The sequence below is a fragment of the Drosophila santomea genome, chromosome 2L (genome assembly GCF_016746245.2).
Source record: "Drosophila santomea strain STO CAGO 1482 chromosome 2L, Prin_Dsan_1.1, whole genome shotgun sequence".
NCBI lineage: Eukaryota > Metazoa > Arthropoda > Insecta > Diptera > Drosophilidae > Drosophila > Drosophila santomea.
The window spans coordinates 9,428,842-9,450,254 of NC_053016.2; the positions used below are offsets into that span (position 1 = coordinate 9,428,842).

Here is a 21,413-nt window from a genome sequence, read left to right on the forward strand (position 1 = left end):
TGTTCGACTGCATGCTTTGTGCATATAAGTGTGTAGCCGACGAACCAGTTTTCCAAAAAATGACACATTGCACAAGGATGTGCCACTAACTTACATATGTACATATGCGAATGTATAGCCTTAAGAGCAGCTTTATGGAGTGGCACCACAAAAAACCAAAGTGCAATCGTTTTGTATCTTTTGCGTTTCGTAGCAACGATTTTGCCGGCCGGCAAAAGCAAATAAAATGCACTCTTGACTCACTTTCAGTTGCATTTAACTGCTCTTCTCTTCTTAGGAAACCCTCCTCTCTTATTCCAACTTAAAAATAAAGAGAGATTGCTTTTTTTTTTTGAGCTGATAGTTGTTTATTGAACACGTTGAGTTCCCCCCATTTGTTTACTTTCGTAAGCTTTTACCTTGGGCACTCATTAAACTTTTAACCTACTAGTTCACTATTTGTCGAGCTTATCGTTCAGTCGTCTGTTGTCGGACTTCCAGTTCGATTCTAATTATTCAAGGCACTGGCTCGATTTTTATGCTCGACAAATGGAAAAAACAGCTGTTGTTGTTGCTGCTGCCCCGGAATGAATTAAGCTCATGACATCATCAGCAGCAGCAACACTGTATCAAGCAACCAGTTTTGAGCCAGGGATGGATGAGTCTAGCAACTACATTTGGATCTTGAATTTTAGAGATATATTTATATCTTTTGTTGGATAAATTTTTTAATTCTTTTCTACTCTGTTTAGATGATTAAATTTCAAATTAAATTTGGTTGTATTTACTTTACCCCAAACAGTTTCTAAACACTTTTTTATAATTTATTCAAAAAGAAGACCATAAATATCAAACACTTCAAGGCCTCAGATATTTTAGTTTCGGTTTTAGCCCTGGGTTTTCAGTGAGATATTGAGATACAAATGCTAAGTGCACATTTGTTGGTGTTTGCTGAGTGAGCTTTAAGAGGACCGGCCCTTTGTCCTCTCTTTTTGCTCTTTTGTGCACAGCTGTTTGGTTGTTGTACTTGTTTTTGCTATGCCGGCAATTGTTGTTGTTGCCAATTATAAAAGAGGGAGTTAGCAACACAGAAAGAGAGTGACGTGTACACGGTGGCGTATGCGTGATATACACATTATATGTGCGAAGCCCAACTTTGACCGCCCACGCCCACCCAAAAACGATGTTCACATACACATACATTATGCCAAATGGTTGGAAAAACGTGTTTGCCCGGCTTTTCGCTCTCTTTCGACCTGTTCTCTGGCAAACTAAGAGAGAGATTCTAACTCGTGCTTATTTGCTTTTGCTTTTGGGGCTTTTGGATTTTTGTTGAGTTCCATCGAATTCACTTCAAGTTGAGACGTTTATCTGTGCGGTTGGCAGCGTGTTTTGGATTCGTATTCGCGATTCGTGCCGTACATATATGTGTATAGAAAGAGAGCAGAAGAAAGAAAGAGGAGAATCGCTACATTTGTTAAATTTGAATTACCCGTTTCGTTATAAAAAATTCGCCATGTGCTTTTGAGCAAGGCGCAAATTGAAATTGAACAAAAGTAATACTACAACAAAATCGCCAGCCAGATAGACATCGATATTGAAAAGCCAACGGCTAACGTCATCAGCCATTTGAAATCTATAAAAGACCAATAAGAAACCAAACAAAATAAAGGTCGCAAAAGGAGGCTACACTCGAGGTGTGTGTGTGTGCGTGCGTGTGCGTTTGCGTTTGTGAAGAAAAATCTATAAAATTTATATATGAATTAAGCAACGTTTGCCTTTCAACTCCATGGGGCAGACATATGTCAGAGTTGAAGTAGGGCACACTTAGCAAGCTCCTAGCAAACTCTAGACCAAGACGAAAAACCGGAATTCCAGATATACTTCTTACATACATATATATATATATATTTTGTACCAACCGCGATTCCGGAATCGGTGTTACGTCAGAACCAATTTCATGCCGCTTGTTTTTTATACCTTCGCACATTTCAGAGCCAAAACAGCGACTTAACGCTAGTCAACCAGCAGGCCCAATCGCTCATCCGCCAAGCGGACGCCCGCAATCGCCAGCTGATTGAACAGGATAACGCCGGATTGAATAGATCTTGGCAGGATCTGGTGCGCAGCCTGGAACAGCGACGCGACAACCTGCAACAGTTGGCCGAACATTGGGACGGCTTCGAGAACAGCCTGCACGCCTGGGAAAAGGCACTTGGTCGACTGGAGGACAAGTTCCGCAATGTCGATCCGACTGTAAGATCCCGACGTCACTTGGAAGATACGAAGAATGCCATTCAGGTGAGTTGTGTGGATTCAACATTTAAAAGATAAATAAGCTAGAGCTGAAACGTTTTCATTTTCCCTTTGAAGTGTACTTGCTCTATCATTTCTTTATTTTTTGTTATAAAAATAACCCCCTTTCATAAAAATGATAAAAATTCATTGGTATATTTCATTCATGTTCGTATCACAATGTGTTCATACTTAGTGGCACCCATTCATTCACTTAGTTTCGCTGTGGCAAATCCGCCCTTCCTTGGGGGCATTCATGTTTGTCAAATATTTTTACCAATATCCATGCATAAACACATTCCGACGGATACATATGTAAGTGTTAGATATATACGTACATTGTATAGCCGTGAACACCATGCCGACATCAAGTTCATGGTCACGTTGTGGACCGGAGCTTGCGCTCTCGTAGTTTGCGTTTGTCACGCTCTTTGGACTCTCTTTAGCCGACTGGAGCTTCTCGAAAGCCGCGGAGCAGCTGAGTTTCGGAGGCAGCTCCAAAATTTACCTAACGATGTGTTGTGAATGATTAGCACGGAAAGCCACTAAATCACAGTAATCAAGAGTTGAATGCGAAGCGAGAAAACAACATTCTAACTTTCGGTTTCTGTGGACTCTTGATTTTAGCTAACCCACAGAACCAGAGATACTCCCATGATTAATGACCTATAAATAACATAGAGCTGTTTGCATACCTCTGACTTTGTTTATATTTCCATATTAATTATATTATTTTAATGTAACTTCACGAACTCAAGGTAGTTGTGCCTCACTACACTAGCAATTATCACTTTTAGCTATTATCAGCAATGATTTGAGTGATTTGTAGGCGAGTGAAATCACATTTTGGAGCGATAACAACTTTGGAAGTTTGCTTTCAATCGGTCAACTATAAATAGTACAAAAACACAAATTAAGCAATTAAAAAGGTAGTCCCACCTTAACGACAATAGCAGGCTTTCAAATCACATTTCAATTTAAGCAATTTTCAGCCATTAAAGCTAGGCCCGTCCAAATCAAACTAACGATGTTGTCATACATTTGCCATATAAAGCAGCATTCAGCGATAACGAACAGAAATATCAAACCATTGATAAACAAAGGCAAACACTTAGTTAAATTTTAAGATTGTCTTTTTGGCACTATAAATATTATTTCCCTTTTAGTTTCTTGTTTAGACCACATATTTCATTTTGTCGTAGATCTGCTTGATCAAATAGCCTCAAGCTCCAAATGCTGCCAAGTCAACTCAACAAATACAGCGGTGACCTTCCACAAAAACTGGAAATGAAACCGAAATTGAGGGAGATACACAAAAAATGTTCTACAACAATTAAGATGTTGCAATGATCATTTATATTAAGCATTACATAACCGCACCAAATGAATCATAATTGAACGAACATTGTAATTAATAATAATTTGTATATTTTTATAGGAACTACGTGAAGAATCAAATCAACTTAAATCATCACATAAAGAAATCGAGGCGCTCTCTAAATCCATCCTCACATTCCTTGGGGAAGTACACAAACCCTCGGCGGAGGCCATACAGGCCAAAGTGGATAAGTTAGTTGAACAGCAGGCCAAGTGAGTACCCAGTGAAACCCCAATTACCAGAGCCCTATCAACTATGCCATATACCATATACCACATACCATAAACCATATACCGTGTACCATATAATGCGCTTAACTACGCGTGACTGGGGACCCAAAAAGAGAAACAAACCCAAACAAAACAAACAAAAACAAAGGTCCCAGTCGAATCGTTTAATTCCGGAAATTGTATTGGCTTGCATACATTATATCGAGCTGCCAAACTTGTTGCCTAATGAAAATAAACGGAAATTTCGAGAACTTAACTGGTTACAGATGAGTATCGCAGAGGCTCTCATGTTTATATCACACTTATTTCTAAAATCACCAGAAAGTGCCATAAAGAATTTTCCTAGCAGCACTTTTTACAACTAAACTACATACTTATCAAGTTTAGTTATAGCTCTAAAAGAAATGCTTCTCGCCTTTTTAAACCCATTCCCAAGACGCCTGACTTGTTTGGCCCTCGAAATGCCATCTTATTGTTATAGTTGAGTTGAAAACTGACGTCAGACCAAGTGTTACGCTTCGTTGTCGGCGTTGTTGTGTGTGCATTACGTAAGCCGGGGCTTATAGTTTTTTTTATACCCCTTTCAGTCTGCTATTTCCCGAAATAATTGTTGGTTTTATTGTTCTAAGAATCCCGGAAAACTGTTTATTTTTAAACACTTGTTTTCTTTTGTTTTTGGGGGCTATCCCGTTCTTCACAGAACTGTGCCAAAGCTTCGGTCTTATCAAACGCGATAGGGGTCTTAGGAGCTATATTATATAAATTACGTCTATATATGCTTTTCGCTTTTGCGATAAGCTACACAGAAAGAATTCGTTTGCCTTTTTGGCGGAAATGCCTGATATTTATATATATTTGTTTTTGCCTGGCGCTAGAAAAACGCAAAAACTGTGCCAATATGTCAATTCATTTTATTCTTATTGTTGTTCAGTGATTTTCATTGAAATTTTGGTGGATTTTCTTTCGCTAATTAATCACGTGCCAAAAGCTTTGCAACATGTTGCCAGCAACATTTTTATTTGTTTATAAGCTCCGATACTCGGATCACGTATACACTTTTCCGTTGACAGCGGCCCACTTTTCTGCCTTCTGGCCTTTCACACTGACACAATTTTTGGGGAGATCGCCGGCCCCTCGCTTCCCCCAATTTATTTTGTTTTATTTTTACACACAATTTGTTGTTTTCTTGACAGCAGTCTGCTTGAAAAACGAGAGCAGCAGCTGTGTCTATAATTTTCCTCTGCTTTTCCCCAATTTTTCCCTCAAAACCCACCGCAATGTGCGTAAGTTTTTAGGAGGCTTTAAGCGAGTGAAATGACAAATGTTTTGACTGCTGCCAAGCGGTGACGGGTTCTATATATCAAGTACAAATAGTATGGATAATCACGTTTCGCTGTTGATAGATAAAATAATTATCAAGACAACGTGCAAATATCATTCAGCTGTATATAATTTAAATGATCTAATAAGATAATGACATTCCTTTAGATCCCCCAGAGGCTTCCACATAAGTTGACTGAAGTATTTCTTCCTTTAATTGTGCTCACATTCAAATGTGGCTGTCCCAAACTGAACAAATAAACTATGCCATCATCGCGCCGAAAAGAGTGATCTAATATAGCTCCAAGCGGCATGTCATCGATAATTATATAGACACAACTGAGATATGTATATTGTATATCCTAAAATGCGTCGCAAAATTTCAATGCATTTACACACTTGAGATATTAACAACATTGTTTCGGCATGCAAAAATCTAATCAGCAAAAATACATTAAGTCCCTTGCGTTTTCTGGGGATTTAATAATTTATTTTTAACAATTTCGCGGCGCTTGTGAGCGTGTTTATCTTGAAGGCGACAATTAACTCCATTAGCGAGTAAATTTGATTTTTGCACAACTACTGTATACTGATTCTAAAGCGAAATATTCATATGTATGTATATGCCATTGATGAAATGCCTGAGAGGAAACAAGCTAGGCGATGTGAGCAAAATGTAAACAAAGTGCCGAAAAAATCATAAAGAATAAGTAAATAAAAAACACAAGTGAAAATTGAATTTTTTGCTTGAGTTGGGTAAGTTAAGTAAGAAATGGCCAAAGTATGAAAAAAAGGTGAATTAAAAAGCAAATGCGGAACTTTTTGAAGTATATGACAAATGAACTATTCCTGAATCATACGAATATCTTGCAGATTTACCAACTTTATCAGGTGTATAAGACATCACTAGGCACCCAAGCAAATACAAGTTTAATCTGGGATTTGCATATGCATTTGCATTACCAATTTGTCATTCGGCTAAGGCAGAAATAAAATGAGAAACAAATAAAAACCAATAACAAACAACAACAGAAGCGAATAATAATAAAAATTTTGCCCAAATGAGGTAATCGGGTAATAATAAGTTTATTTTCGCCACTGTTAGCCGTTAACAGAGTGCTGTTAGCTTTCTCGTTCCATTCCACAGCTTTGCTCTCTTTTTCCGGTTCTCTCGAGTGGTAAGTTTATAGCCGGCTTTTCTTATCTAAACCGGCGAATTGGTATATTTGGCTTTATCAATCAGCCCTGCACTACTACATTGTGTACTATATTGCTCTGAAAAAAGGGTGAGAGTTTCCTGCTAAGTTCGTTGATTTCAGCCGGTTTATTCAATGTCAAGTGACTTGGCCATTATAACTTTCAGTCGCCCCCCCTTGACCAGATATTTTGGTGTGGTGAGTTGGGCTCTTAGCAGCTTTCGTTCTTTTATTTCCGCAGCGCCTTCGGGCGCCATTAACATTACCGATCGACAGCCGACGACAGCCGAAGCAAAGTTTTTGGCAATTTTTGCGTGTGGTGCCAGCGTTGAGATTCTATTCGAATCAGTTTTTATTTAGAGTTAGTTGCAAGCGGACGTGTTTCTCAAACTGGATGGCTGGAAACTAAATGAAAGAGCAAACGAACGAAGCGACCGCAATACATATACGCATATTTTTAAATCAAATTAATTAACTAAGAAGTAGTAGTAAACCAGAGAAGCAGCAAAGCAAAGAAAAAAAAATACAATCAACCGGCGCCCCAAAAATACAAGAGAGAGATGTATGACAATGGATATACGTTTTGGGCCAATGCCTTCTAATCGGAATTTACATTTCTCCCCCTCGATTCTTTCTATTTTCATGTTGAAGTTTCGAACGCCGCTTTGTGGATTACCAGGCGTATACGTAACGAGCGAACAGCAACGAGTACCCGGGAGTTAATTTTCCATTTGCAGCGTCTGCTTGGGTTTCACCGAAATTCCGCCTACGGAATTGAGGAACTGGAAGTCAAGCAGAGAGCTCGCAGGTTCCAAAAGTTGAGCACACTTCTGCCTCCAAACTTACAGGAGGTCCGAAAGTGGTCGCCAACGAGCCAAAATCGCAGACAGAAGACTGAGCAGCAATTAAAAATTTGTAGCTAATTGCCGGCCACTTACGCACACGTAGTTCAAGTCGTGAAAAGCATAAGGTGAATAATTTCCCACAAAAAAAACAGGAAGATAGAAATCGCGTACTTAAACGAGAGCTGGTAGAAATTTTCAAGACTTGATTAAGTCATCCATCGTACTTATGCAAAACATCACCGGTCTCTGGTACTGGTATAGTCATATATACTTGAATACCAGCCAGGGTCGTCAGGTGTGATTGTTTTTGTTATTTGCGCTTCATTCGATTCGCTAGAGAAACGGAGAGAAAGAGCACATGAGTCGCACGCGTTTCTACTTTAAACGATGACGTAGCCAAGGCGACAGAAATAGCCAGACCCAAATGCTTATCGCCGTCGCTGAGGGAATGATTACATTCCTACTGTCGCCATAATTGATCAAACTATTTTTCGCAAATGTTTTGGTATATTTTACGATTTGTTTTATATACAACACTTGTTTCGTTTTGGAGCAACACGCGCCACTTCACATCATTTGCCTTTCACTTTCACTCGTGCTCGCCGCGGCATTTCTAGCATATTTTGCCATTTGAATTAGAGCCGCGTACTAAATTTAAATCGTTAATTTGCACAAAATGCCAGCCGACTGAAAATAGCGTAGAGGAAAAATAATTTTCCCATTTGTTGTTGCTCTTAGATTTATTTTGTTCGCTTGTCGACAGCGGCGGCGGCAATTCAAACCCAAACAAAATTGAGAACTCACTAGTTCGATATTTGTTGGCTGCGAAAAATGACGCCGAAATAATTCTGGCTAGTTTATAGACGAGTATCTCGTTTATTTCCGCTCCCCGATTTTCTCAGTTTCGGCGCAGCGCATTTAACAATTAAATTTTAAAATGTGTTCAGCCGACTTTTCGGCCAATTGGCCAAGAGCCAAATGTGAGCTGACTTGGCCTCATCTTGGGCAGCATTTCACTACGCCACTCGGCGGTGGCTGTAAAGGGCAACAAACGTTCCATTAACGAATCCGTCATTCCATGCCAAGTGCAATGGTTGGACATGAAAGCGAACACGTATACAACATAATACTTCAAGAACACATTAAGCGCTTTTGCTTTGGGCCACCAGGGCGTATGAGTGATATGCGTCATGTGCTGGAAATACGGAACGGAAATCAATGCGAATTTCATAAACGATCCATGTTACTCATTGATTCATCCCGTTCACTGCAACGCCCCAATGACGTCAGCTTGTCTACGGCCAAAATGCAAATCGAAAAAGCACGAAAAAAAAAAAAAAACTTAAATAAATGAGGGGAATATAAATTTAAACATGCGCCGCTTTTAAAAATACACACAAGCTAAAACTATAACAAAAACAAGACATTTTAAAAGTGCTGCGTGTCCAAGAAGCGCTAGGGAATTCATTTATTTGATTTTTAGTTTCTTACGGCGGCTTTTAAATGAAGAAAAGTTTTGCTCTTTGGCTCTCAATGGGATCAAGGCAATTTCGAATTATGAGAAATGTACGAAAATCTTTTTCGAATTTCGAAAAATTGCCGAGACCCAAGCAACTGTGCTCGAGGCGTTTCATTTAGAAAACTCTCTTGTAGCCAAACGGCAGCATTCATTTTTCACGGAAATCTTCGCAGCCTCGAGGCCAAAGCCCAGTGGATCTTACACATATATATATATAGCGATATATATATATGCGCAGCAAAAGAACATTGAAAACTTCAGAATATTTCAGCCTTTTGTGCCAGCTAAATAACTTTTAGCACCCCAAATATCTCTATAGATAGAGGTCTTTCAGATCTCCACGCGTGTACGGAATAGAACTTGGTCTATACCAGCAGGAACCGCGTGGTCGTCTTCACACTGTCTTCCCATCCACTGCATGCCATTGAATAACGTGCCCCTGAGACTTAACAAACCGCTCTGTATTTTTTCAGATTAAACGACACTCTGCGCGATAAGGAGCAACAGGTTAGCAAGGATCTCGAGGAGATCGAGCAAGTCTTCCGTCGCATCTCGCAGCTGCAGGACAAGCTAAACGCGCTTCACGATCAACTCCAGTCGGTTCACGTCTACGACGAGCACATAGCCCAAACGGAACAGCTCCTAATCACACTGAACAGTCAGGTGCAGCAGGCCGCCGAGGAGAGCAAATCACTGGTGACCCAGACAACGGCCCACTACCAGGCCAAACAGAATCAGCTGCCCAGCGACATTGCCCAGGAGTTTACCGCTCTTGAGCTACTTGCCGAACGCGTCCAGGTGACCATGGAGACCAAAGAGAAGGATTTCAAGCGGGCAAAGACCGTGCGCACCGAATATGTGGCCGGTGTGGACGAGGTGCAGCGTTGGCTGCTTCAGGCGGAGGTGCAGGTGCATGAGAGAAGCCTCACACCCACACAGATGAAGGAGCTGCTGCAGCGCATTAATCACGAGATAACCGCCATCTACGAACGCTTCACCCTGGTCAAGACCAACGGCCAGCTGATCATCGAGAACTGTCGCAACAGCGAGGAGAAGACGCTGGTGCAGACGACCATCGATCAGTTGGCCGCATCGCTGGCCCAGGTACGCGGCTGGCTGGATGAGAAGAAGCAGGCGGTGGGCGATAGTCTGGACGCGTGGACGAGGTTCATGAACCTCTACCAGATCGTGATGTCGTGGGCTTCCGAGAAGCGCACCTTCATCGACCAGACCATCGAGCTGCGCACCCTGCCCGAGGCACGCAACAAACTGAACGACTATGTGACGGCTGTGAAGAGTATTAAACCGATTGTGAAGCATCTGAGCGAAATGGACAAGGAACTGGAGCACATTGGCCAAGTGACGACTGTGGGCGATCTCAAGGACAAACTGCAGGAGGCCGAGGATGCGAAGATATCCGTGGAAGCGGTGCTGCTAGAGAGGGTAAAGTGGCATGCCACCACCAGAGTGGAAGAATCTCTACGCGGCATCCAACAATTATTCAACTCTTTATCTTTTCTGCATATTCTATATTGTATCTTGTAGAACTCCCTGCTGCAAGAGGCCTGCGAGGAGTGGGACCAATGTGAACGCAAGATTAAGGATATACGCTCGTGGCACGAAAAGACGAAGCAGGGACTGGACTCCTCGCAGCAGCAGAAGAAACCGCTGCGCGATCAGCTCGGCTTCTGTGAGAAGACCCTGGCCGACATCAATGTGCAGAAAACGAAACTGAGACTGTCCATCGAGAAACTGGAGGTGAGTATTGGGGGCGCTGGCATGGCTAATACCTGCTTACCATCTCGTCCACAGGTTCACTTCCGCAATGGCATGGGCGGTGATCCGCGCCTGAGCGAGAATGTCGATGATCTGGTGCGCGTGCTCGACGGCCTCGGCGAATTGGTCAGGGCCAAGTCGCAGAGCCTCGAGCAGACGCTGGCCCAGATCGACGTTTACCAGCAGCAGATGCAGTCCCTGCGCCAGCGCATCATCCAGGAGGAGCAGCAGCTCCGCCTGGTGATGGCGCCCACGTACTTGCCGCACGATCGCGAGCGCGCATTAGCCGAGCAACAGGTACGTACCGTCCAGTCTTTGATAGATTTAGTAGACCCGTTTAGCGAACAACTAGCAGCTAGCAACTAGCAGTTTGAATTCAATTGTAGCAGATATATTGCCAGGATCTCGTTAGTTAAGTCGGTTATTCAATGTTGAAGCCCCATCCCTTTTGATCTCTATCTCATTTCTTCATTGCTGTGAACGATCCTTCATCGCTATGAACAAACAGTTGACAGAACAACCAAACAAAAAGTTATTAACCCTTTACCCGAATATATAATATATACTTGATTAATCTTTGAAATCGTTTTGCCCCCTACGCTTTACTGTGTGCGGGTAGGTTCTGAAGAAAAACAGTTGCACGGTGGCTGCGTACCTAATTTATTTTATTTTATTTAGTTGGTTTTAAACAAAAAAAAATGAAATGAAGGCGCCTTATTATGTTCTTATTTTCATTTCATTTCTATATTGTTCGGCAAAATTCTATTACGTTTTTTTATTTTCGAATTCGTTTTGTGCCATTATATCTCACACAAATGCTCACACAAATCATCATTCATCATTTACATTTCATCTTTGTGTTTCCTTACGTTTCAACATCATTCATCTCTCATTTACCAACCGTGCAGCTCACACTCTCAAAACTCATTGCTTTCATACCGCTCTCATTGGGAAAACTATCCACAAAATTCTACCTCATCAATATCGGACCTTTAGGATCTTTAAGATCTCATCATTATCATTTGTCACGTGCTGCGGCCAGAAAGCATTTTGAATGCCAGAGAAACAAATAAGTTCTTGCTGTCAGGGTTAGGCCACCCAGATGAGAAAAGCGAATTCCTCCTCCAGATAATCACATGGACTATTTTTAGAGCCATGCTGCTTGCCAATGTTTTTGTTGGTCATAAACAAAGTGATTATATTTAGAAGCAGGTGGCCTAGCAATAGGGTAAAATCGAGATTTCCCTAGTTTTTTAAATAGCTTGTAAATTTATTACTAAAATTTAACTTTACATTGCGAACTGCAATGTTGGCGGTAAGTGGCAATCTTAGAATTCAATTCAATTTGGGACTGTAGCTAAATTTGATGATATTTGGGGCAGCTCTTGCTATGAGAACTTTTTGATTTCCCTTCACCTGACCTCACACACACTCACTCACACCCAAGAGAAAGTACAGTCATCACATGGCATTTAAATCGTCACATTTTATGGCACTTTTACACATTAAGCTTTGGCCTAGACATTTAAACCAATTTTTTTAGTTTATTTCATTTACTTTTTATTTTTATTTTACTTTTATTTGATTTATTTATTTAGTCAGCTTAGCCAAGCAAACATATTCTTCACCAAGCAGCTCTCTCTTTTCAATAAATCTTTCTATATCTTTCTGGTATTGTAATAGCGAAAGTCGGTTAATATTTAATTATGGTTACGGTTATAATTTGTTATGGTATTTTATTTTTGACAATTGTATTTCTTTTTATCTTTTCTCTACGTAACTTTTGTTGAATATAAACAAAAATCCTGGTGTCGTTGCGCTGAAAACAATCGAAAAACAAACATGCAAATTATTAAACACACTTCATAAACATTGTACTTACTAATCATATATTAAACCAATTACAATTTATCTTGGGCTTTGCTCGCTTGCTTGTTACGCTACTTACCAACCGGTGACTAATCCAAATCTGCCAAATTCCCATGTAACTACCTTTAACCCCCCCATTGAATAAACAACCCCTTATCTCACACACATATATAAACACACATGGGTACTGCTTACTTCTTCTATTAAAACGAAATATCGAACATGGTGAATGGTGGCTTTTCCTGTATCTATCCCATGGCGTATGATGTGCTCGCTGTCTTTGAATTACCATAAACGAATCTCAATATATACGCTGACATCTCTTGTATTTCTTCTCTATATATATATATACAAATCTCTGCTCTCACGCCAACCATTCGAACTCTTTCAAAAACATGCACCATCTATACCCTATGTATGAACAATAGGCATGCCGGGAACGTGTCAAAAATCTGCATTCGAAAATAACTGCACGTAATGAGCGCATCAAGTTGTTAATACATCGCGGCACGCCGGACGATGCCAAGCTAGAGATTTAGGATGCCACACCCTTAACCATAAGATAAAGCCAATCTAGGACTAGATCAAAGCCAAAGCAGCCACCCCGGCGTCTTCCGTTTGCCCCTGCCACCGAGCTCTTTCTCCCAGGAACGGTGGCTTCGGTACAACTGTCAACTGCCGTCACTACTCTAATCAATGAAACATGACCCGTGTTTAAGAATTTACAATTATCTATATACTATATATATATATATATACTATTTTAAAGAATAAATTAAATTACCGACTTATATTTTTAAAACGCAAGCCCCTTACGAGTGTAATTTATGAGGGAGTTAGGATTCTTGTAACTCTTAGGTAGCTTAGCCTTGAGTCCCCCACTTTCAAACCCCTGCAATCATATCAAAGCTAACGTTTTTGGCAAATCTTCCCCCCATCTCTCCCACTTTCTCTCACTCTGATATGTGAACCGTGATGATGAACAATTAGGCAATGCGAGAATCAATCGATGGCATGCAGCAAGTCTACGATGCGACCGCTCGAAAGTCCTATGCGCTGGATCCCCATTCAGTGGTGACCACTTCATCGACTGTCTCGTTGCTTATGAAGCCAACGGCGGCAGTGGGTCTAACCTATGCTGAAGTGCTGTCGGGACATGCGAGTCCGGTAAGCAGCGGTAATGAATCGGTAACCAATCCCCGAACAGAACGAGACCCCTCCACGACGACAACGACCACAACGACTCGGCAGCAACAATCGAACGATACTCAGAACCGGACCACTATTACAACCATTAAGACTACCACAACCAAGACAACGACTTCGAGAAGTACGCACGGGGATGACGATCTAAGCCAAGAGCGAATCGAGTTCAATGGCGGTGGCAGCACCATACCCACAGAGATCTATGAGCACCACCAACGGGTCACACCACCCAGCGAATATACCTCAAACACGGTTCCTATCACAGCTACGACAACGACAACGATAACGACAACCAACCCCAACACCCAGTTCATCGAAAGCGAGCAGAGACACCAACATCACCATGCGAAAGCGGGTAAGAAGCTTCAGCCACCGCGGCCAGAACGCCGTGGTCGATCTCCCAGACGCCGACCTCAACAGCCTCATCCAGTGGAGGCTTCTCAACAGCCCTCGATTGAGATTCAATTGGAGCCACCACAGCAAGCACAAGAACAGGAGCAACTCTTCTTGCCTGCTGATGACCGGACTAGATCCCGCAGCCCCATGTGGGTACCAGGATCGACTTCCTACGCTGAAGTTCTTCGGGGACTGGAGCTGGAGCGGATCAGGGCCGAACAGCAGGCCGCTCAGGCACTTCAAGGACGTTCCGATCTGACCATTCAGGATGTTGTGGATGCCAGCGCAGAAGTGTCAGGCAGTATTTACATACCACAACCTGATCCAGAGCCCATCAAGGAAACGCCGCAACAGCAACCACAACTGGAACAGTACATCACCGAAACGAGCACATTACTTGACTATTCTACTCCCCAGCAACAGGAACAGAAGCCCGCCAGCCAATACGAAGCACCAATGACTGCCGAAGAAATTGCAGCCACCTACTTGCAGCCCGATCCGCAGTTGTATCAGACTATGTACGAAAACGTGGCCGATAGCGGTCAGTGGGGCTATGTCACGGGATCTGCGACGGATCCACAGCATCAGCAGCAGCAGCAGCCTCCACAGAACTACTACGAGCAGATAATGCAGATGCAGTATCCCATACAGTATCAACAAGTAGCTGTACCACCAGCCACTACGCAGTATCAGCTTTTAGCAGGCTACTATCAGCCGGTGCCTCAGACGGAGGCCTATTCCACGGTTTATCCGGCAGAGCCAAATCAAATATACTACGCACAGCAAACGGCGGATTACTCGCAGGAATATTCACAGCAGCAGCAAGTCGAACCTATGCAAGAATACCCGCAGGAAACAGTGGAGCAGACATATCTGCTTGATCCATATCGCGTTGAGAACACTCTTCCCTCGACGACAGGCAACAGCGTGCTGGATCGCGTTGTTACCACACTGGCATCGATCGTTCAACAGAGTGCAGAACCCCTGACCACCAGCACCCAGCAAATCCAACCTCTTGCCACTGTGGTCGAGAGCGAGCCGTACTATATTGAAGAGCATGTTCAAATGCTGCGACCTGTAGAGCCACAAGAACTTGAGCTGGATGAACCGCGACCTGATATCACATTTGGTCAATTCGAGGTTGATGCCATTGAAACTATACCATTGGATGAACCACATGCACCACAGACCCAAGTCGAGACTCAGTCGCATGTCCGTACTCAACAAACCATTACGACAACCACTTATGTAACAGAGACATCAACGGTCTCCGAACAGACACAGCCAACTGTGATAACGCAGCAGACTCAGGAAGTCATCGCGGTACCAGATATACCACAGATCCCCATAGAAGTGCCCACAACTGTCGTGGTGCACCCCCAGCCCCAGAAGCGAAGCAACCAACAGGTCCGGCCCCAGGACATTAGCACAGGCAGCACTTACGCCGAAGTCCTCTTCGGTCTCCACCACAAAGAACATCCAGTTTTCCAGCCATCCAGTCAGCAACCGACCCCAGTGCGCCTTACGTCCTCGCCGCCTTTGCAACGCAAGACGGAACAGACTGGTACTATCAGTACCACTACTTTTACCAATAAGACTTCCCAACCAGCACGACATGTCGAGAAATCATCGGCATGGGAACACAAGATCGACAATGTGGACTCACGAACCTCGCGACCTAAGAGAGTGAGGCACGAAACTCAACCGGAACCACTACCGATTAAACAGAGTACCAGGAAAGATGGTAGGACGGGTAAAAAACCACAGTCTCCAGATACAAATGGTGTTGCCTTGGTGGAAACGAAAGTTGTTGATGCTCCAGCATTCAATCCTGTAGTTGAAGAGACTTCAAAGCCTGAGCCAAAGCCAAGAAAATCAAAGAAGCCAAAGAAGTCCACTGATAATGGGGTTGAATCAGCCGCCGCTATCTCAGTGCCATCTAAGAAAGAAACGCAATCGGCCATTCCCACTGTAGAGAAAACGGAAACTGTGGTTGAAAGAACTGTGATAAAGAAAATCGTTGAACCATCTGTTGAGCCCGTAGAACCAATTCCAGTTCCCTCGAAGAGAGAAAAGAAACAAAAGCCAGTGAAGGAAAAAGAAACTCCACAGTCAGATGTACCGGTTGTTGAAGTGGCACCAGTCGCTCCGACCAGAAAAGAGAAAAAACAAATCAAGAGTCAAGTTAAGGAGGTGGATACCGCCATAGCGAAAGAACCTGCTATTGAAAAGGAGACTGCCAAGCCAGCTGATGTTCCAAAGACACAAGGAAAACAAACGAAAACCGTGGTCGAGACGGTAGTTGAAAAGGAGGTTCTCAAACCAGCCGTTACTGAGAATGTAGAGTTGGCAAAGACGCTTACCCCTGCGGCGCCTTCGAAGAAGGACAAGAAAAAGTCCAAGACAGTTGTTGAGCAAGAAGTGATTAAGAAGACAATTGAGCCTGTTATCGAAAAGGAAGTAGTAACACCAACTGTGATTGAAACAACCGATGTTTCTCAAGTAAAGGAACAAGAAGCTCCTGCTCCTTCTACGAAAAAGGAAAAGAAACAGACTAAAAAAGTTGTTGAGACCTCGGTCACTGTTACAGAAAATGTGGAACCGGCTGTTCAGTTAGAGGCCACTCCTGCAGTGCCAACGAAAAAGGACAAAAAACGTTCTAAGAAGGAACCTAAGGAAGAAATTAAAATTTCCTTGGCATCGGTGGAGAGCACTGAAAATATTACGGAGCCTACAGTTAGTATTCTGGAAACAGTTGAAAAAGTTGAAACGTTATCAGAAACAGTTCCTGAAACAACATTAGAAGAAGAAAAGGTTACAGTTCAATTTGAAAATGGTTTTTCAGATTCATCACTTACAACTACCGAAACTGTTACGAAGTCTACCAATGAGGTTGCACCCTCCAATATAACCGAGACCATTATTGAAGGCGAGCCCACGGTTACCACATCGACTAATACCATCTCAACGGAAAGTGGAACTACAACTATCACAACGCGAACAATAACTAAGCATATTACCAAGCGCATTGTGAAGCGAATTGTAGATGGTAAGGAGGAGATTGTTGAGGAAGATGTCATTGATGATTTGCCTGAAGAGAACATCTGTGTTGAGCAGTACAACCTACCAACAATCGAGACCACCACCAATGAGGTGCCCATCGATGTGACAGGATTCGCTTCAACCCAGGATTCAATCGTGCAGCAGGGATCGATAACTAAGACTGTTATCACAAAGACAAAGCGCATCCTGAAACGCATCACCGAAGACGGAGAGGAAATAGTTGAGGAGGTCTTTGAGGATGAACCCGAGGTGGAACGAGACGTTACACTACTGCCTACCACAGTGGTCACTTCGTTGGATGTCATAAAGGATGCTGCCCATAATGTGGTTGAGGAAGTTATCAAACAAGCTGAGGAAATAACGCAACCTGAATTGCAGAAGTTGATCGAGGAAAAGCCTGGTAAGGTGGAAAGTCGTCCTGAACCGGAAGTTTCCGAAGAAGTTGTGGTTGTGAAGAAGCAAAATAAGCCACAAAAGCCTTCGAGAAAGGAGAAGAAGCAAACATTATTGGAGAACAAACCACAAACGGTTGTCGAAACGAAGGTTGTCGAAATTGTCGAGCCACAACAAGAAATCACAGAGCCCCAACAAGAAATCACCGAGCCCCAACAAGAAATCACAGAGCCCCTGAACATAACAAGTGCAATTACAACAGATAATAATCAAACTCTTTCGTCGGAGCAAACTACTGTCAGCGATGATAGTGGCCTCATTAAGACTACAGTTATTCGTACAACCAAAATCGTAAAGAAAATCTTAAACAATCAGCAGGAAAGTCAGGAGATGGCGTCTTCGACGTATTCAGATGCACCCTCGTCTTTGGGATCTTACGATTTGGCGGAAGAAGCATTAGAACCTGCCAAGATTGAGAAATCAGAGTTGAATAGCCGCGAAATTAGCGATGAGGGCGTGGTTAAAACAACAAAAACCACAACCACCAAAACAATTGTATCTCCCAAGGTAGATGAAAGCAAAGAGGAACCATCACTGGAAGTGACATCCACTGTTTCGGCTCCAGTTGATATTGAGTCTGAGGAGGGTGGTGTAGTTAAAACTACTATTGTGCGTACCACCAAAATTGTCAAGAAGATTTGCAATGAAAGCGAAAATGTGAGCGAGACCAGCAGTGAGCCAGAAGTATCTCTACCAATTGTGGAAACAGCCATTCAAGATGCACCTGTAGTAGCTGAATCGGTTACAACCGAGTCGAACAGCGAGGGTATAACCAAGACCACAACTACGCGAACTACAAAGGCTGTGACAAAGACTGTCACCGAAAATGAACAAGAAATCCTTAAGCTACCGGATGTTCCTGTTGATCCCGTTGAACCAGAAAACCAAACTGTTTTGGGTGTAATTGAAACCGTCGAACTGCCAGAAGTTCCGGTGGCCCCTATTGGAGTGGAGGACAAGCTCCTAGTCACTGCGACAGCTAATAAATATTCCCAGGCTAGTCAAGAAAAGTTCTCAATTGTGGACTTTATTAGCGCAGAACAGAATGCGACTGATAAATATACAACGCCAATAAAAACCGTCACGGAGGTTCCAGCTATCGAGGAATTTGAGAGCAGTTATCCAATTGAAGAAACTACGACATCTGAGACAGAATCTTCTGAGGTTGGTGATGTTGTCAAGACAACAATTGTTCGAACAACGAAAATTGTTAAAAAGGTTACCCAAAACACGGAACAAACTGTTGGTGTGGTCGTTGATGCTCCACAGTCGGAGACTGAAAAAACGGAAGCAGAAGAGCCTATAGAGGAGGCTAGTGGGGGTGTGACTAAGACAACAACTGTGCGTACTACGAAGATCGTGAAAAAGCTGAATGAAGATGGCGAAACAACAACTGAGGAGACCAGCACTGCCAGTGACCCAGTGACAGTCCGAGAACTTTCGCCAGCTTTTTCAGAAGTTCCGAGCGATACTTCAACCACATCCAGCCAAATCGATGGCGCAATTATCAAAACTACGACGATTCGAACGATGCGCATAACAAAGAGGATTTCCAATGACGGACGTATTCATCTTACGGAAAGCGAGACACCAAGTGATGTGATCGTGACTTCAAGCATTGAGATGCCCGATCAAAGACCAATTAGTCCACTTATTTCCTCGAGGTCAACCTCCCCTGCTGTGACGCCTAGTTCCGAACTTAAGCTAGATAACTTGGGTGCCAGTATTCAGTTAGGATTGAAAGACAGTCCGACAGGGGTCAAGGTTATGGGCATTGAAACAAGCACAGGGGACTTGCCGAAGCTTGCTGAACAGCAAATTGTTACAAGCAAGACTAATGGGGCTATTAACAAGACGGATAGTATTACCACTACTACGACGACTACCAAGAACACGATACTAACGACTACGCAACGACGAAGCTTCGAAACCGAAGATGGCACAAATGTTCTTTTCGTGGGAGAAGGCATTGACGGTGCATATCCACCAGGCACAGTTCAAAAAATTTCCCTTATTACCCATGAAGAGAAGCTGAAGACACCTATTGTGAAAATGCATCTTGATTTTCCGGAGGTTAGTCTTCGGGTGACCGAGACTGTGACTGAAAATGTGGAATCCCTGCAAAGAGCAGCCGAAAGTAATAAAAATTCCGTGATTGAAGTAGTTGAATTGTCCAAGTCTGAAGTTCCAGAACCAATAGAATTGAAGCCAGATCCCGTTCTTAAGATAGATGATCATTCTACCAATTTAGACGAACTAAAAGCGACCCCAACAGTTTTACCCGATAGTAATACTGCAGAACTTAGCCCTGAAGAGCAGAAACTTTTCGAGGACATTCAAAAGAAATTGTCTAAGAAAGATAAAAAGAAGCGCCCCGCCATTCCTGAAGAATTTATTAAGCAAGAAACGGTTCAGGTCATTTTAGAAGCAAGCAAAGGTAACGAGGCTCCTATTGTTGTCTCAGTAGTTGAAAAACTTACAGATGTCGTTGAATCCTCAGTTAAGAAGGACCCTATTGCCCCGACTGTAGAAGTAGAAATAGCTTCCGAAGCACCCCTTGTTCCAACAACTGATGACGTCGATGTAGATACTAAGCCGATCCCTGTTCCAGAGGCAGAGAAATTGCTTCTCAACATTTTTGAAGACTCGTCCTTAATCTCAAGCTTTAAGTTAATCGAACAAAACAATTCCGATATTCTTTACCATGAGTCAATAGCAGTTGTCCCTGTTTCCACCCAAGAAGAAGTGCCAGTAGAAAATCCATGCGAAACTCAGTCAAGTCCTCCTCCTACTAATATCGCTAATGAAATTGTTCCTGATAAACCAAGCGCATTAATTGCTGAAGCATTTGTGGCTAACACGGTAAGCACTTTAAGTATAATCACTAATATTGAGAAACTTTCCCCTGTGAACAAAATATTTGAAGTTCCCAAATTTGACGTATCCAAACTTACTATTGCTGAGGGTAATTATCACATAATTAATTCTAAAACTAAAGCAGCTGAGCAGGTAAATCCTATCGAACCTGATCCTGTATTGCCACCAAAGTCGGTAAGCTTTATCATTGACACCGAAACAAAAACAGAGTCTACCGTCACAGACGTGGGTTCAACAATAACGCAGATTTCAAATGTAGACCAACAAGCAGCAAATGTTCCAGCTATATACCACTTCGAGATTCCCAAATTCGACATACTGTCCCTTAGTAAGGCGGAAGCCAAACAGAAAACGCTTCAAGCTTATGAGCTTCAGGAAGCATCCAGAACTGAAGAAGACCACACAACAGCTGACGCACCAGACCAAAAAGAACAACAGATTACAGAAACTTATATTCCTGAAAAGCCCAAGAAAACTGAATCAGTTCATCCTGAGTCACAAAAGGACGCAGAACTAAGCGAAGAATTCGTCGAGCCAAAGCCATTAACTGAAACTCCAATTGTAGACCAGACGACGAACATCACAACTGAAACCACCACAACAATAACGACCGAGTCTGTGAGCGAAATTCCTATATCTGAAAAGAAATCGGAAGAACCCAAAAAACCAGCATATGCCGGTCTTCCTGTTGATGACTCTTCTAGCTCGTGGATGGATGTTCTGGATGAACCTATGAACTTCTCTGAGGATGAAGAGGAAATAGTTTTTGAGCCACAAAAGGAAACTCTTGTTGAAGAAGTAGTCGAGGATAAGCTAATTGTTGAAGATGCGGTCGTGGACGAGTCCAAGACCATTACAACAGTGACCACCACAACAATAACTACCGAAACCATTGGGGAACTCGCTATTTCCGAGGAACTCCAAAATGTTCAAGAACCAGTGAAGATACCTGAAGAACCCAAAAAACCTGCATATGCTGGTCTTCCCGTCGATGACTCTTCAAGCTCGTGG

At 42.7% G+C, this 21,413-nt stretch overlaps 1 protein-coding gene across 18 annotated transcripts in view; it reads left to right on the top strand.

Annotated features, from left to right (window-relative positions):
- Positions 1-21,413, top strand: part of LOC120448010 (nesprin-1) — a 103,952-nt gene that overhangs the window by 45,387 nt on the left and 37,152 nt on the right. For 9 of the 18 annotated variants that reach the window (XM_044006112.1, XM_044006136.1, XM_044006140.1 and 6 more), the window contains 5 exons: positions 1,975-2,280; positions 3,713-3,864; positions 9,236-10,205; positions 10,308-10,520; positions 10,575-10,835. In XM_044006112.1, the coding sequence (XP_043862047.1) occupies positions 1,975-2,280; positions 3,713-3,864; positions 9,236-10,205; positions 10,308-10,520; positions 10,575-10,835 (1,902 nt within the window). Of the gene's footprint in view, positions 1-1,974; positions 2,281-3,712; positions 3,865-9,235; positions 10,206-10,307; positions 10,521-10,574; positions 10,836-12,835; positions 13,215-13,397; positions 20,388-21,413 lie in introns of those variants that run through there. The other 9 variants (XM_039630282.2, XM_039629770.2, XM_039629854.2 and 6 more) reach the window with 3 other exon arrangements.